Here is an 18844-nt window from a genome sequence, read left to right as displayed (position 1 = left end):
CATTCCCACCCTGGCCCCCTTTTTCTTCTACAAAGTCTTAATCTACATTTTTCTCTTTGGCAACAGATTGTTTTAGACAAATTAGTTCTGAATTTCATTCATCAGTGTTACAGGAAGCAATGGAAGGAAATCCCTCCTTTCCATGTCATCATTCTTCATCCTCCAGATCAGATTCTTTTTTATTTCCACCTGTTCTTCATCACATGCTGGCTCAAGAACTGATTGAACAAGTTCCTCATTCTGATGTTGGAAAGGGTTTTTATTCAAGGATGTTCTGAGTGCTAGAGAATGTTTTTGGAGACCAGTTCGGGAAATTTCTTTCTGAAACCTGTTTGTGATGGTGCCTTAATTTAAATTTTCACTTCACAACCTGTTACCTCTTCTTCCACTTTCAAGTTTTCTGATAACACTAGACTTATAAGATGCTTACCATCACATCCCTATTCATGCAAACTTCAGACATTTCTTAAGGATTTGTATGTCTTGATGAAATTATCAGTTCTTTACCTTAATCTGGACTATTCACTGAACCAAGAGTGCTCACAAAGTGTCTAGCTCCAGTTATAGCTCATTGCAGGATACAGAGTATCAACATTTTTCCATATTTAGATGACTTGCTTATCTTTGCAGAGTATTTTTCAAAGTGTCAGGAATCTCACCCTTAGGTGAGAGATCTCGTACACAAGCTGGGATTCCAAGAAAACAGTCAAAAATCTTCATTGACTCTGAAACACAAGATCGTGTTCCAGGGACAGCTCAGTTCAAAGATTTCTTTCACAGGAAAAAAATAGATCCTTATTTAGATCTGCTTCTAAGTTTTCCACTCAGACTTTGGTCACTGCAAGGGAATAGCTCAGGATTTTGCATCTCATGACATCTTTAATTTTCATGATACCCCTGGCAAGACTTCACATGAGAAAGATACAGTGGTATCTGAAATCTCTTTTATACCCCAAATCAACACCCTTTATCTTTTCAAATCCCAGTGCTGGAGTTTGTCAGAAGAGAAATTTTTTGGTGGAGACAGCAGATATCCTTAAATCCAGGTTTCCCCTTCTCCCTCATTGCACCTAAGCAGTCAGCCACCACAGGTTCTTTGGAATTGCGTGGGGATAAGTTTTAGAAGATATAAAATGGCAGGGACTGTGCGACACCAAGGACAGCTTCAAGCACATAAATATCAAGGAGATGCTTGCCCTGATCATGACACTCAACTGTTTGAACCATCTTTGGTTCCTGAAACCTCAAGTAGTTACTGACAGTGCCACAGTCATGTGGTACATCATCAAGCAAGGGGGAACCAGGTCATGCTCTCTTTGCAAACAAGCCATGTTAGCTTGGGATATAGCTTCATAGCGCAATCTCACTTTGCAGGCATCCTAAATTCTGTCAGAGCAAAACTGTGTGGCAGACAAGCTTAGCCAGACCGCTTCATCTGTGAAGAGTTCCTTAAGTATACCTTTTTGTCTCCTCTTTCAACAATCAACTGTCAAGATTCTGTTCCAGTACCCTATGCAAGACGGCCTGGAAGACAGATAGCCTTTTCTTTTCTTTGGACAGGAATGTTCCTGTATGTTTTTCTACACTTTCCACTAATATCCAGAGTACATCTGAAGATTCAGATGGAATCTCCAAACTCATTGTGGTGACTTCCTTCTGACCTAGGCAACTATGGTTATCCCTTTTTCGGAAATAGTCAGGGGCAATTACCACATGCTCCCTCACACACTGGATCTACTAACACAAAAACAGGGGTTTTCAGGTTCTGAAGAAGGGCGTGTTTGCCTGAAAGTGCTTAATACTTTTAATAAATACTTGGTTCAACTGATTTTATTGTGTGCCTCTGCCATGTTGTCTTTAGCCATACATATATTTTTTGGATTTCTTCAGGATTTTGGCAAAGAGTATATTTTACTAAGTTTACTTACACTGTTGTACTGTCTGATGTTTTCTCATCTTTCCAGATTTTTGACAATCGTGTGAATTTATATGCCCAGGAAGGCTAGAAATTCTTCCTCTGCAGTGATGATTAGTTAAGCAATAACCAATGATGTGGTGTGGTATATTGAAGATTTACCCACAGTTGGTGTGGTTTAGTCACAAGGGCAAAGCCCGAGTGATTAAATAAAGCCAACTGTGGGTAAATCACTAATATACCACAACCACAGAGTCAGTTATTGCTATTATACAATGACATTATTTAAGAAAAAAAATACTTTTCTTAAATAATGTCTTTGTATAACGGCGCATTACTGTTCTTCTGCCAGTGGTGGTATACTGCTTCCTTGTGTTGATGTACTGCGTATGTATATGGGACTTGCATTCCCATGCATACCCAGTACATTAATGCTTTGAAATGGAAGCAATGGAGAAAAGAAAGTCTCCGTTGCTCCTTTTTTTTTTTTTTTTTTTATTATTAAAAAAAAAGTTTTGGACACCTTATACCAATGGAAAAAAGTATGGGCGACCGGACCTATGGGATTTACAATGGGCATGCTGGCCAATTAGCGTGCATGTTTTGGAATATTAATGGGGGGGGCATTGTATAATATATAATAAAACCCTTGGGCTTGGTGCTCACTTGTTAGCAGCTTAATGTGCAGTCATCTTACCAGAAGTCCCTGACTTGGCAGTGCTGTATCTGAACATCAGCAGTACTTCAAACACTGTATTTTTCCTGGCTGAAGAAGAAAAACATCCATTACAGTTGTAGCATATGTGGGAGATCTATAAATAAATTTGGTTTGGATTGAATTATGAAAAACTAAAATTGTGTGTCTTCATGTATTAAAAAAAGAAAATATAAATTAAACACTGCTGCACAGCCAGCAAATTAAGTATGACTGAGCCTGATGCTTGGCACTTCACTGAATGTAAGTGCAGGAGTCAGCAATAGTCAAGACATCTTTTTACTTTATAAATATAATTCTCTATATTAGGCTGTAGTGGTTCATGGCATGGTGTCTTCAAATCTTGACTGCTGCATCATGCTCTGCCTTGAGCTTAATACTGACACAGCTTGCCTCCTGTGAGTGGAAAATTACATTGTGTGGGTGCTGACTGGTGCCTTCTTTACCAATTATATCAGTCTTATATTGGGCACCTCCCATAACGGTCATATCACTCCTTTGATGGGCACCTCTCACATCTGTAATATTATAACTGTGCTGAGCACCTCACATCTGTCATATCATTCTAGCTATGACCTCCCACATCTGTGATATTAGTCCTGTGCTAAGAATCTCCCATATCTAACATATCAGTCCTTTGCTGGGCACCTTTTGCTGGTCACCTTCCACATCTGTCTTACCACTCATGTTAAGATCTCCCATATCTGTGATATGACTCCTTTCCTGGGCATCTCTCATGTCTGTGATATCCATCCTTTGCTGAGCACATTACACATCTGTAATATCACTCCTGTGTGCTGTGCATTTCCAACATCTCTTACATCATTCCTCTGCTGGGCACCTCTCAGGTTTATAAAATCCTTCCTTTACTAAGTATCTATTCTAACAGTCATATCACACCTGTGCTGAGTACCTACTAAATCTAAATAAAGAAAATAGCAGTGTCTTCTTAGGTTACCACACTTTAATAAAACAAAATTACCTCCAGTTAGCGCTTTCGTCTCAACTCTACAGAGACTTCTTCAGACTGAGGTTAACTTCTACAAAATTCATTTTTTAAAGCTTTAATTGTCACATGGTTTAAACTCATCTCATGATACATTCACTTTAAAATGTCACTTCCTCTTACTTCCAACTTCCAAAAAGTTAACTTTGTGAAAATACTACAAAAAAGTTAAGAAAAACATTTAAAAATACACTCAGGAAATACTTTATACATTTCCTAAATTACTTAATACATTTGAAAACATTTAAGAAACACACTTTCACCAACATACTACACTATATGTTTTTAAAAGGTACTACTAATGTTTGAGCCTCTTTCTTTTCAAATACATAACAAATTCCTGAAGCCTTAAAAAAGGAATTACACAAAAAAGGAAGCACAGATAATTGAAGTTAACCTCAGTCTGAAGAAGTCTCTGTAGAGTTGAGATGAAAGTGCTAACTGGAGGTGATTTTATTGTTTTATTAAAGTGTGGTAACCTAAGAAAACACCGTTATTTTCTTTATTTGTTTTTACAAGTTTATTGGTGAAAAGCTGTTTTTGATGGATATTGTTCTTTAGTTGCAGCTGTTTCTCGATGGAAAACCATGCAATTCCTGTGACAAGTTTTGTCTCATTATCAGCAGGGTGTATTTTGAATGATACACCTAAGGGTTCACTTATCACCAACAATTAAGCAAGTGGTAATGCCTTGGCTAATAGTGGAAGAAGAAGGAGTTTCATATCAAGTGAGGAAGTCTTGAAATGATGTTTAGCCCCCTACAAATTATTTTATTGTGGCAAATGAACAACAAATGCAGATGCAACATAAAACAAATCATAGTGAATTGTTTGGTGAGTTGGAAAAAGACTTGACCAAACTAAAGAGATTGCAGTGGGACAATTTGTTTTTTGAAACCTGTCTAAAGGTTCAAAGAATACTGAAAGGCTTGAGAATCAATAAATTACCAGCTGGAGAAAATCTACCGAAAGAATTGGTGGATAAATGGCTGGTGGTTAATCAGAATGCTGGACTGCAGTATGTGGAACTGTTAATCACAACAGAAAACTAGCATCAGAGTTATCAGGGAACATGCAAAACAACTACAATATATTAAAAGAAATCACCACAATAGAAAATTTCAACAGTAAAATAAGTATTCTGCAAGATAACATGATCAAGCTTAATGAACAGTTAAACAGCAGAAAACTTAGAAAATATGAACGAGACAGAACGGATTATACAGGGAGTGTGGTATCAGCCTGTGGACTACGTTTATGCAATTGCGTACAAGTGAACGAAGCTACGAGTGAGAGGCATCAACAGGAAGTGGAAACCAACACCGTAAGGAGGTTGGAATGCTTAAATAGTAAAGAAACCAATGAAACAAGGCCAGCAGAATATGGAGCAAGGAAAAAGAACAAGTCGGAAGCAACAAAAAACCCATTAGAATATAATGGGAACTGTAACAATGCAACTGCGAGTCCCCAACTGAGAGAGATATCGGAAGATGGTGAACGGGGGGGGGGGGGGGCAGAAAAAAAGTATGCCTTCAGCAAAGAGCTGACAAGCTGTGGATGTCTATCAAAGAGTTAATGAAGGACATAGAACCTGGGCCCAGGTAACAGCAGAGAGTGGACATAATAAATCTAAGAATAACTGGCAGCCAAAAAACGGCTTTGTGAGGAAAGGAAATCAGAAGAAGTATTGGGGACAAAAAAACAGTCGTGAAAAACATAGGTACAGTAAATTTTAAAATTATTAATTTATCTACTGATGTTTTTTCAAGTCAAGAATGTTTATCTCTCAGCAAAGGATGGAACTTTGCACCAGCTCAATGAGCAAATAAAGCAGAGACAATAAATGGCCTGAGAGACCATGTCAGATTGTTACATTTTTATGTGATGTTGAAAAATGATCAAAGAAGTGATGTGTTACTTTACAAACCAAGCTGTTACAACCGTCCTTTATGTAAGAAGTTGGAAATGTTTTTGAGCATATGTGAAGCACAGATAATTGAAGTATAAGAAAAGAAGGCTAAATATAACTATTTTAATATGTCTATGAAAGAAAAAGAACACTTTAACAATTTGTTAGATAAAACTTATTTGCTGCTATTAAAAGTAGATAAAGGTGGGTCCTTGGTAGCAATGGACAGGGCAGACTATGAAAGTAAAATGAAGGAATTACTAACAGATGTTAAATATTATAGGACAATTGATATGAGAGAAGTAAAAAAGGCGTATGCATTAATAGATACGTGTATTGAAGAATGGTTCCTAACTGGTAGGACAGATGAGAAAGTTAGGAAGACTTTATTGACAACCAACCCCAAATTAAGTAAGATATCAGGAATCCCTAAAACTCATAAACATCTTAAAAACCCTCCTCTAAGACTTATAGTAGCCAGTGCAGGTAGCAAAACTGAGGGCCTGTAAGTATATATAGATAAGCATTTGAAAAAGTAGTCTCTGTAAGTGAAACTTATATAAGATATAGTTTTGACTTCCTAAATAAATTAAAATAAATAAAAGTAGAAGAAGAGGACTTTCTAGTAACACTGGATATAAAAATCTCTCTACACAGTTATCCCCAATGAAGAAGGGATGGAAACTGTGAGAATTGAATTGGTGAAATCAAAGAAATACTCAGCAGATACAGTAGCCTTAATAATGGAAATGATAGATATAGTATTGAATTACAACTATTTGTCTTTTTATGAAGAAATCTATGTACAAATGAATGGGGTTGCAATGGGTGAAGCCCTAGCACCAAGCTATGCAAATATGTTCGTGAATGGCTGGGAAGCAGCAAATGTATTAGAAAGTGAGCATAAACAGTACATAGTTAAGATTGTGCATTTTATTGATGATGTTTTTATGGCGTGGAGAGGAACGTTGGACAAACTAGAAGAGTTCATTAAGTATATGAATAGTGTGTGCACATATTTAGATTTTACACACACTTATAATAAGAAAGAAATCAATTATCTAGATGTTACAGTATATAAAGAGAAAGAAAGCTTGGTATCTAAAATCTATAAGAAAGAAGTTCAGAATGATAGTTATTTACATTATTCGTGTTTGCACCCCAAGAAAACCAAAATGAATATAATAAAGGGGCGGTTAAGTAGAATAAGTAGCTTAACATATAAAGATGAAGATTTTCTAAATGAGGCAAAAAATGTTTGCTCTAAGATGGAAGTTAGATGATATCTAGAAAAAGAAGTAATGAAAATATTACATGAAAAAATAGAGATGAGAGAAAAAAGTAAAACAAGAAATGAATCTTGTATGACACAATATAAGCATAGACCAGCAATGACCATACAAAATAGTGTTGCTTCAGGAGCAATAAAAAGGGTGATAAATCATAATTGGGGAGTGCTTATGAAATAATTAACAAAATAGGTGAACAACTAAATTTTGTGCAGAAGAGGGTTAAAAGTTATAAGAATTTCTTTCAAGCTAAACTAAATAAACCAAAGGAAGTAGCAAATAAGAGAAGGATTATAAGATGCTTTAATTTTTGTATGTGCAACTTTCTTTACACAGATTCCTCAGAAATAAAGACGGGTAAGAATGTGATTAGAGTTCCAGGTGTTTTTAGTTGTAAATCGAAAAATGTTGTATATTTAATAACCTGCTTGGATTGTAAATCCTTTTATATTGCCAGAACAACTAGAGAGCTATATAAAAGGATTTATGAGCACAAATATGCCATACAGAGAGGGGATGAAAGGAATACTTTAAGCAAACATTATAAGTCAAAAAGTTGTAAAAGAGAGTATAAATTCTTGATAGAAGAGGCCCTTCCTAGTGATACTACTGTTATGAATATAGAAGAAGAGCTGAGTTTGGCTAGAATACTTATGGCAGGTCAAACTTAATGCCTGCTTCCTACCAGGTTTAAATGATAGTTAGGAATTTGTTATGTATTTGAAAAGAAAGAGGCTCAAACATTAGTAATACTTTTTAAAAAACATATAGTGTAGTACTATGTTGGTGAACGTGTGTTTCTTAAATGTTTTCAAATTTATTAAGTATTTTAGGAAATGTATACAGTATTTCCTGAGTGTATGTTTAAATGTTTTTCTTAACTTTTTTGTAGTATTTTCACAATGTTATCTTTTTGGAAGTTGGAAGTAAGAGGAAGTGACATTTTAAAGTGAATGTATCATGTGATGAGTTTAAACCATATGACAACTGAAGCCTTAAAAAAGGAATTTTGTAGAAGTTAACCTCAGTCTGAAGAAGTCTCTGTAGAGTTAAGACAAAAATGCTAACTGGAGATGATTTTATTGTTTTATTAAAGTGTGGTAACCTAAGAAGACACTGCTATTTTCTTTATTTGTTTTTACAAGTTTATTGGTGAAAAGCTGCTTTTGGTGGATACCTACTAAATCTGTCATACCAATTATTTCATGGGCACCTCCCACAGCTGTCATATCACTTCTCTGCTAAACATTTCCCACATCTGTTGTACAGTCCTGTGCTGTGTTCCTTTCATATTTTTTCATATTGCTTCTGTGCTTAGCACTTCCCGTATCTCTCATTTCACTCCTGTTTTGGGCTCCTCAGACATGTGTCATATTAATCCTAACTTGGACACCTTCAAAAAATGTCACATCAGTCCTTTGCTGAGCTCCTCCCACAACTGTCATAACACTGCAGTGCTAGGTGCCACTCACATATGTCATATCACTCATGAGCTGAACACTTCTCCATATCTGTCATATCGCTCCTTTGCTAGGCATCCATTCCATCACTTCTGAGCTGAGCATCTCCCATATCTATGCTATTATTACTGGGATGGGCACCTCCCACATCTATCATATCGATCCTTTGCTGAGCACCTCCCACATTTTTCACATCATTGTTGTGACCTGCACCTACCACATTGGTCATATCACTCCTTATGCTGAACACCTCCCACGTTTGTCATATCACTCCTGTGATGGGCATCTTCCACTTTTATCTTGTCAGTCCTATGAGTGGCACCTCTTACATATGTGATATCACTCCATGCCTGAGCACCTCCCACATCTGTCATCTCTCTCCTGTGTAGGGTACATCCTGCATCTGTCATATCACTCCTGTGCCTGTCACCTGCCGCATATGTCATAGCACTCTTGTGATGGGCATCTTCCATATTTGTCATGCCACTCCTGTGATGGACACCTCCCTTGTCTCTCATATCACATCTGTGTTGGGTATATCCGTCATCTGTCATATCCCTCTTTGAACTTCCTGCATCCATCATACCACTCATGTGATGGGTGCCTCCCGTATCTGTTGTATCACTACTGTGATGGGCACCTTCTATATCTCTTATATCACTGCTGTGCTTCAGGACCTGCACGGACTGCTAATTGCAGTGATATCTCCCTTTAATAGTCTAGTTTTAGTTTTTTATACCCCACAGAACCTGGGTCCTGCTTATTTGTAAGATCATTTTGTCCAGTCACATCCCTGCCATATCAGCAGATCCATGGCTGGCCTTCATCCCTTTGATCTGCATGGTGATCTCGGACAGTCATTCTTTTAACTACCTGGCACCATTCCTCTGGAAATGATTCAGGTATATGAGGCCAAGACCAGTATTGCAGAGGACCCCTGATAGCATGTTTAGAAGAGTTTATTTAAACCAGCCAGAGAGATGTGTTTTTTTTTCTCATTCACTTTTAACCAGTTGTTACTATATTTATTTCAGTTGCTTACTTATGTGTATTATCACCTGTACTAATCTCAGGCTTTTAAACTCTAAGTAAATAAAGGAAACATTTTACATAGTCTAAGCCATAACCCCTATACATTACCCGATTTACCATGATGCATCAGACTTACACTGAGTTGTCTTGCATACTAACCCTAAGTTCAGACTAAACACTGATTTTTTACTTGGTTTTATTAGTTGAAGTAGTGCAGCAGCTGCTGATGAACTACAACCAACATGTTTCTTTCTCAGCAGTCTGTAGTTACCCAATCAAAACATGACAAATTTAGGATATGTTGTCAGTAAAGGCAAGGTGATTTGTTCTGAATTTGCCATCTGACACAGGGTCATGTTCATATCTCCTAACTGTCCAGATTTTTGCAGACTGTCTAGACTTTTTGCCCCATATTTTTGATCTGTTCTTCAGAAAATACAGTATCTGTTTTTCTGGCAAATCACTGAGGATTGAAGTCACTAAATAATAACATACATATGAATTTCTGACTTCATATTCTTCAGAAAATGCACACTAACACAAATCCTATTACTGAACAGCTTTCTAAGTTAAAAAATGCAATATTTAAAATCTATCCCTACATGTTTTGGGGCCTTTGTCTCCCTGTTATTTTAGGACTTGAACATATATCTTAAGCTACGAGGTTGTGACATATGGTCACACTTGGTTATAAATATGCACAGACACATACTGACTGATGACTGATTATCATTTTGAGTTTAGGTTGGATACATTTCTTACCTTTTCACACCCACCTGTCACTAGGGTTTTTGCAATTTTATATATACCCAAATGAGATCATTTACTACTGCTTAATAATTACACATGATTAGCTATCAAGCTACCTTTGATGGATTTCATTGCACACTGCCTATAGAAACTTGAATATGCATTGTCTGTACTGTCTTCAGTCATGCTTAGGAGACAGTACTACTTTCTTTGCAGGTTACAGTGTTGACATTGTATCTACCCAAATATTTACGGTTCTCCTATTTCATGGATAGTGTCAATGTAGTGTTCCATAAATAGCAATCCATGAGTAGGCTTTCCTAGCAACTCTTTAATAACAGCCACACTTTCGCTGAATAGAATCACTGGAATGCTCCACAAAAAGCCTATTTGTATTACTAGCTGCAATGCACACAGTGTAAGAAACAAATATTCAGTTTCATAACATGACATATAAGTGGCATGCTTGACATTAACATGATTAGTGAGTCGTCTTTACACAGGAAACCTAGCTCCTATTGCTGTGCTAAATTCATATGTGACCAGTGCCAGAGACAAGGAACCAGAACTGGTGGAGTAAACTTTTTCTAATTGGAAACAAATAAGTAAGTTCATTTCTACATTCCTAACATATGGGACTATGACACCAAATGTCTGGTGTGTGATTGCACATTAGCTAACTTATTAAAAATTAGAATTGAATCAGTTCATATACTACTCCCCACAAACTCCACATCTGTAAACAATATCATATTAAATAGACACCGTCACCTTCAGCATTTCTATCATTGAAGTGAAAGGAAAATAGTTCTCATCTGGGACTTGAACCCAAGACCTTCAGCATACTGCAGTGCACTGTGCTGTGCTGGAGATACTGCCACTGGACCTATGAATGCCTCTGAACAACAAGGTGTTGAGTTTTCCCTTAACAGCTATTTCCTGTCAGCTAGGAAACTCCTAGAATCATAACAGTGTGACTTGCTTTACCTACACAGCTCTCAACCTTCAATCTCCAAAAAGAGGAACACTACCTCTCATAATGTGGAACAAGTGGGCAAAGTGTGGAACACTTACTAACAGCTTACTAACAAATTCAACTAAGAAGCTTCTAAGATTTTTAAAAAGTGATATTCTTAATTAGAGATGAATTATTTTAATTAAATAATATGAAATAATATAATGCAGTTCTATTTACCATGGATATCAGCTAAAATATTGGTTTATATTTAATAAGGACATTTATCACCAAAAAAGTGGAGTTGCCATGGGTGCTAAAGTAGCCCCAGCATTTGCTAATTTAGTCATGTGCTGGTGGGAATACATGTTTCTCACAAAGATGCCATTATATCAACATGTTAGGTTTTACAGAAGATTCATGGATGATTTATTTTTTATGTAGGAAGGCACTAGAGATGAGGTCGAACAATTCATTAGTGGGGTCAACTGTTCAGTCAACTGGTTGAAATTTACATTTGGGAACGTTGGTACTGAAGTTTCATTTTTAGATTTAACTATCACTTTAGATTTACTGAGTAAAAGGTTTCACAGTAAAATTTACAGAAAAAAAGACTTTCACCAACAATTAGTTACATTATCATAGTTTTCATCCAACCAAGATGAAATTAAATATTTTTAGAGGTCAGTTAATTCGAGCAAGTAGGATTATTAGCATAGATTCTTTATTTTTTCAAGAAATTGAATTCCTCACCAAATAATTTATTTTTAAGAGGTTATCCCAGAGAGAAGCTTGCTGGTATAAGTAAAGACATTTGTGAAAAGAGATGGCCACACTTAATGCCAATTATAATTCAAGGTTTAAATTTAAAGGAGGACAAACTAACTATTAACTATAATGACACATCTATCACTAGGTGTGACTACAAGTGTGCCTTTCCTTTACCTTTGAGTGTTGATGGTTCAAAAATAAAGAATATTATTTTACAAAACTGAAAATGTTAGATAGAAATAAGGATTTATTTAAAGCAATTGGTCAACCAGCATTTTTTAGGATAATAGCTAACGTAAAAAGATTATTAGAACACAATTTTGTTAATGAACATTATATTTTGTCTGGGGCAGTTGACAAGTTTTCCTATGGTCACTGTAGACAGTGCTTGTTTTATTAGTAATAGTAACAGCATTTTTTTTAACCATTTAGGCAACAAAATCATCCATTCTACCAAGAGATATAATTGTCAAAGTGAAAACATTGTGTATCTGGCATTATGTAGTTAAAGTCCCCAGTTTTATATAGGGAAAACGTTATAGGAAGTTAAGAATGATAATTCAAGAACACAATATTGCCGTTAAAAAAGTGATTCGAAAAACTCTTTAGCAAAACACAGTTTAACATGCAATGGTTTTAGAAAATTTCATTTTTTGTGCTAGAGCAAGTGAATCAATTTAATTGTGTGACTGGTTGAAATAAACTGCTAGAAGTTTGTGAGTTAAAATGGCAGATTTTTCTTAGGGCTGATCATTTGCCTGGACTCAACAAACTTATTAACATCAAGTGTTTACTTAAAGAAAAATTATTGATTGTATGTATTGTTTTTTTATTTCTGTGTGAATATTTACCAGGTAGTAAGTTATGAACAATCAAATGCAATGGGTATTTTAAGTGAAGTGACATCCTTTCTAGACAGGATGCTATTAAAGTAACTCTTCATTGTTCACTGGATTATTTGATTGTATAGCAGCATTTCTAAAGTATAAATTGATGAAGTTTTGTATTTGCATTATTCTAAAGAAGTCCCAGTGTAAAAATAAAGAAGGAATGAAAGTGCTAAACACATTCATTTGTTTTTATCTGCAGTTCACTTTATTGTTACAGGACTGTTTCGGCCAGGTTTTGGTTCATATTTATCTTATATTGTCTTTGTTACTTTAGACAGTGTTGATTTATTGGTCTTAGATCAGGGCTTAGTTCAACCGTTCTCATCTGGATTTACTGGTAAGAGAAAAAAATTCTTTATTATCTGATGAGTCCCAATATGGTGAACAGGGGAGTGATTGTGGGGGAACAACGTTTTATTTTTTGTTCTCCTCATGTAACTCATTCTGATCCTGAGGAGACTATTTCTTCTGATTGTCCCTTGGAAGAATTTTCTTTTTCTGAAACTTTATCTTGGATGAACCAGTTGTTTCAGTTGTAACAGAATGACAGCCCAGGTTCTTTGAAAAAAAATATTATGATTTATTATAAATGGAATTTCCTCAATCTTCTCCTGTTCTTCAAGTTTGGAAAATATTGTATTACAGCATGTAACTTGCCTGAAAGCCAGTCTACAGCCATTAAGAAGGTAGCTATATTGTATAAAGTTCGGCAGTCTTACATGAGTTTCCTTTTTATTTTCTAATCCCAGGTCTGACCCTGCAGTGATTTCCATGTCAAATCCTTCTGCAGCCAAACATTTAATAAACATTAATCCTGCCCCTTCTGATACAGATGGGAAAGACTTTAATAGATTTGGGGAAAGAGTGTATTCCTGTTCCACACTTATTTTTAGGATTCTTAAATATTAGGCTACATATTAAAGTTTTTGCTTGCTTAATTTAAGAATACAAGGAATATTATTGCCACCTTTTCTTCATCTGAGGGGAAAATCTTCTCCAATTAGTCTAATTGCTCCTGTGTCTCAAGTAACCAAACATTCTTTGAAGTGTTCTTATGACTCAGCTGATGCCTCTTCCAGAGCAGCAGCAGCTGCTGGAACTGTTCTGAGAAGGTTTGCATGGTTATGTTCTCAAAATTTACTGGAGGATGCTAAAGCTGAAATTGTGAATTCTGTCCTTGATAGGGAGATTGTTTTCAGGCTATCTGTTTGTTGAGGTCCTAAAATGTGTGATGAGAGAGGGAAATTAATTAAAATGATAACTTACATTTTCAGCATTCCTTCTCCAAATTTGTTAAAGTATCATCTCTAATTCAGGAACTTGTTATAAAAAGCAAAACAGACTCAGCAAACTTTTGGCAAACAGACATTCAAAAATGGCAAGGAGGCTCCAAAAAGAAGGGGGTGCTCTCAGAAAGTAGGATAGACCAACAAGTCTGAACAACTATCTTAAAATGGTAATCCCCTCTCCCTTCACACCCTGGCATGCCTTTAAATCTTCCCCCAAATCTGGATCATCATCTCTCTCTTAGCAATATATAATCTCAGACAAATGGGGTCTGACAGTGATCCATCATGGGCATAGGACAAATTGTGAAACAGTATTTCATAGATGCAATCAGCAAAATGTTTAGCACTATTTCATGATAGAAATTGCATAGTCAGTAAGTGAGATACCTTGAACTGTTTTCATTCAAAATTATGAATATGTTAGATGTACAACTATTTTTCCCTAGAAAGAGTTTATGTCATACTTCATGGTATCAAATAAAATCTTATATAATGCAGTGAAATTTCTCATTGCTATGTGGTGTGCAACTACTACCATTTTGCAGATATTTATATTTGTTTAGAAATAAATATGATATTGATGCATACTTGCATGTTTTATGTAAATATGTCAAGCAGTATGCACATAGTATCATACTGAAATAGCATTCCCCAAAATTTCTCAGCACATGTCATGAGTGCCTGTTTATCAAAATAAAGTGGTCAATAAGCTAGAAAGTATGATTTATTTTTATGTCTAATTATGAAACAGACAAACTATATATCTAATACTTTATGGTTTTAGAGGAGAGTTTACATAATTCTGCAAAAGTTGTATATCTATAATTATACAATGACTCCCCATTAATATTCCAAAAGTGCACGCTGATTGGCCCATTGTAAATCCCACAAAATACCAATGGAAAAAGGTCTGGTCATCTGGACTTTTTTCCATTGGTATAAAGTGCTCAAAACATTTTTTTTTAACAAATAAAAAAAAAAAAAAAAAAAAAGAAAGAAAAAAACTGAGCAACAGAGACTTTCTTTCCTCCGTTTCAAAGCATTGATGTACTGGATATGCATGTGACGCAAGCCCCATATGCATGCTCAGTACATCAAAACAAGGAAGCAGTGTACCACAACCAGCAGAAGAACAGTAATGTGCGGTTATACAAAGTCATTATTTAAGAAAAGTAAGTAATTTTTTTTCTTAAATAATGTCATTGTATAATAGCAATAACCGACTCTGTGGTTGTGGTATATTGAAATTTACCCACGGTTGACTTTATTTAATCACTTGGGCTTTGTCCTCATGATTAAACCACACCAACCATGGGTAAATCTTCAATATACCACACCATGTCATCGGTTATTGCTTAAATATTATATAGCTATAAATATTTCTGGCATTGTCACCCAAACATATTTCATATGCCCAGTCACCACAGAGATTGTGAATGGCTCCTTAGACAAATGGGATACTCAGTACCAGAAAAAAAATTAGTTATTTTCCAGAAATATTATGAATATATCCATATGCTATTAATAAGGTGTTTATCTTGTACTCCATGGAATCAAATTAAAGCATAAACAGTGCTGGGAAATCTGCACTGATATTTGTCTAACTAGCACTGCTTTGCAGATATTTACATTTATTTATTAATTAAATAAGAAAGCATGTATTCAAATCAGAATTATGCAAACATCTCCAAAATAAAGTGACATATACAACAGTTCATTGCAGTAAATTGAAGACCATGTCTACACAAACAAAATTTATGTGGATACTTGGATCTATCAGCTATGGTTAGCAATATATTAATAACTGATTGTGTAATTATAATAATACAATTTATGCATTATATAATTATTTATTAATTAAAAAAAAATCACCATTATGACTGCCAGACATATTAATTTCAACATTGTGAAGAGGAATGTATGCTGAAGAATTTTTTGTAACTTTTATTGTTTTTGAGATAGATACACATTTCTTGGCATGTTGGTTGCAAAACTACAGTCTCAGAAATTTGAATCAGGTAAAAGCTTTCCAGTCAGAAAACTGTGAAATTTCACTCAGTCTCGGCGTTAATGAGTTATGGTCAAATTACAAACACACATGCACACACACACACACACACACACACACACACACACACACACACACACACACACACACACACACGTGCATGCATATGGGTATATGGTTTTGTGTGTGTGTGTGTGTGTGTGTGTGTGTGTGTGTGTGTGTGTGTGTGTGTGTGTGTTTATAAGCAAATGTGCAGAGATGTTAAATCACTTACTGGAATGAGTGTCAAAAAGAATGTTGATAATTGCTTATTAATTTGATCATAACAATTTAATAATAAGAAAATATTCAAATTCAGTCAATCAGGCTTTCATATTCTTGTGTAACAGTCTGTCTTTACTGCATAGCAACAACAGTGGGGGGAGCAACTTGACTTCAGAAAGTGACATCAGTAAGAAGTTGCAGTTATCTACATAAGAAAGAGGTAGAAAGCAGAAAGAATAATACAAACTTCTGTAAGAAACAGAATGTTTCATATATTAATTTTAATTCAAAGTGTTAAATTATCCCATTTTCAAGTTACTGTTCTTCTGCTTGGACCTATATAGTTATTTATGATATGACTGCCGCTACTTGTTACTGCATTAAGAAACAACTACTTTAAAAAATGTAAATAGCCACATCGTACTAAATACTGTACTGTTTATGTATTTTCAGGCATCTTGGGGTGGTGGAGCTCTCATGTCTAGAAAATATCGTCATCTTCTTAAAGGCATTGAAAGGTATGATCCCTGATATCAGTTTTCACTTTCTATGCATCACCAGAAAGGGCGGATGAAGTACAGCACAATGAAACACATATTGCATGAGTCTGCAAAATCCTTACTAACAATATTTAATTATTAGTCAGCTTCATGGCACAGAGGGAGAAAGCCCTTACAGTGTCCCAGATGAACTGTGTTCAGTTAGTGGCATGAGCACTAGAGATGCTGTGGGATGGGGATTAGGGGGTGGGTGGGAGTGAGTGACTGATGTTAGCTCCTCAGTATACCACCCTGTTGAGCTCATTTCTGCATAAATGGAGAGGTGCATAGTTGGGAGACTGAGGAAGCTTGCATGCATGCATGCATGCACCTCTTGAGATCAGCAGATGTGGAGTTCACAAGGCTGCCGTAGGGACCAGCGATAGAGCACACTCTCCAACAGCAGCATGACACTGCAACAGCATCCTTCATCTCCTTACCGCCTCTGTATGGTGTTTGGATTGAGCCTGCAGAGGATAAGACAGGGCTGGTATACCTAGTGAATAAGGAGAGGAGCTAGTAGATGCTGTAAGTCAGCTGAAGGAAGGAAAAACTGCAAAGGTTTATCAGCAATATAACCTGTAAGCCTATGGGAAGGATCATTATGGAATTAATAAACAATGATATAGGTAATCCACAAACCCCTGACCCAGTCCAATCTGGTTTTGTCAAGGGCAGGTTCTTGCTACATAATCTTATTGACTTTTCTTCAAGAAGGTTGTTGAAGCAATGAATGAGGGAAAATCAGTGCACATCACGTATCTAGATATTGTTAAGGCATTCAACACAATTTCACACTCAAGTATACTTAATAAACTCTCTCAGCTAAATGTGAGTCCCTGTGTAACTGTGTGGACAGTATATTGTCTCACAAAGAGAACCCAGGAAATTAGGGTGGGTGGCTCCATGTCTTCCAAAATGCCTCTCACCAACAGTGTACCACAGGACTCTGTCCTTGCCACAGTCCTCTTTGGTATTTTCTTTGCAAAGGTTAAATCCAGTGTTACTGATTACTGTAAACTAGGTGCCATTATTAATTCTCCAGAGGATACCAACATCCTTCAAGAGGGCCTTTCCCATGCAAATAGCAGGTGTTAAAACCATAGACTAAAACTAAATGCCAAAAAAGTATAATAGTATCCTTCATCAAGTGCAACTTCCTCTGCGGTTATCACATTACAATGCACACCTGAAAATTAATCCAGTAGTTAGGGACCTCGGAACCTACATCAACAGAGCCCTGTCATTTCTTCAGCATGTATCAACTGTTGTAATAAAGTCCTTTTTCATTGCACAGATTATTAGTAAGGTTATGGAGTCCTTTTCCAGAAATGTGATCATTTCATTGTATTCAGCACTTGTTAGACTGATCATTGAATATAATGCCCCTTTTGGCAAGTTCTTGTTCAAACACTTGACACAACTTGAACTCCCACAGCGTTTTTACACCAAGAAAATCAAGGGACCAAATTATAAGAACTACAGTGATTGTCTCAAAGCCTTGCCCCTATTCTTAGTATCATGTAGGTTGCTGTGGCGTGACTTCTACTTTGCATACAGAGCCTTAACTGATCCTACCCATTAAGACATACTGCACATGAGCAAGTCCAAAAACACCCGCTCAAGAGATCTCAACTTCTGCAACATAAGTAGAACCTGTTGGACTGATAAACATGCATCAAACAGAATTCCATGTCTTTGGAAGCATTTTCCTCTCCACATTAAACAAATTATTTCTCTTAATTTATTCAGACATAGTCTGGATAAATGGATGGGAAAAACCTTGTCTCTTATGTAAATGGGTAACATGTAACTGTTCTCCTACTCTGGGTTATTCATATTTAAACTACAGCAGTTAAAAAAATGTGGGAATGTATGGCTAGGCTTCTAAAGATCCTACATGGCTGATAACCTAGTAAGAAATTATGAAACTATGAAACTATATACATATCTGTATATCCATTTATAGCTTTGTGATGCCTGTGCACTGGCCCAGTAATGAAGGAGCCTCAATCCTTACCACTAGCACCAGTGAAGGCTGTGCACTTTGGG

The 18844-nt window shown here is 36.1% G+C and overlaps 1 protein-coding gene across 3 annotated transcripts in view; it reads left to right on the top strand.

The window, feature by feature from the left end:
- GADL1 (glutamate decarboxylase like 1) overlaps nucleotides 1-18844 on the top strand; it is a 1864133-nt gene that overhangs the window by 579974 nt on the left and 1265315 nt on the right. For all 3 annotated transcript variants that reach the window (XM_044066666.1, XM_044066664.1, XM_044066665.1), the window contains one exon: nucleotides 16707-16771. In XM_044066666.1, the coding sequence (XP_043922601.1) occupies nucleotides 16707-16771 (65 nt within the window). The remainder of the gene's footprint in view (nucleotides 1-16706; nucleotides 16772-18844) is intronic.

This window comes from Protopterus annectens, chromosome 3.part1, assembly GCF_019279795.1.
Source record: "Protopterus annectens isolate FY-2018-M chromosome 3.part1, PAN1.0, whole genome shotgun sequence".
Taxonomy (NCBI): domain Eukaryota; kingdom Metazoa; phylum Chordata; order Ceratodontiformes; family Protopteridae; genus Protopterus; species Protopterus annectens.
Note: the sequence above shows the minus strand (reverse complement) of the source record. Positions and strands in the feature narration are given on the sequence as shown.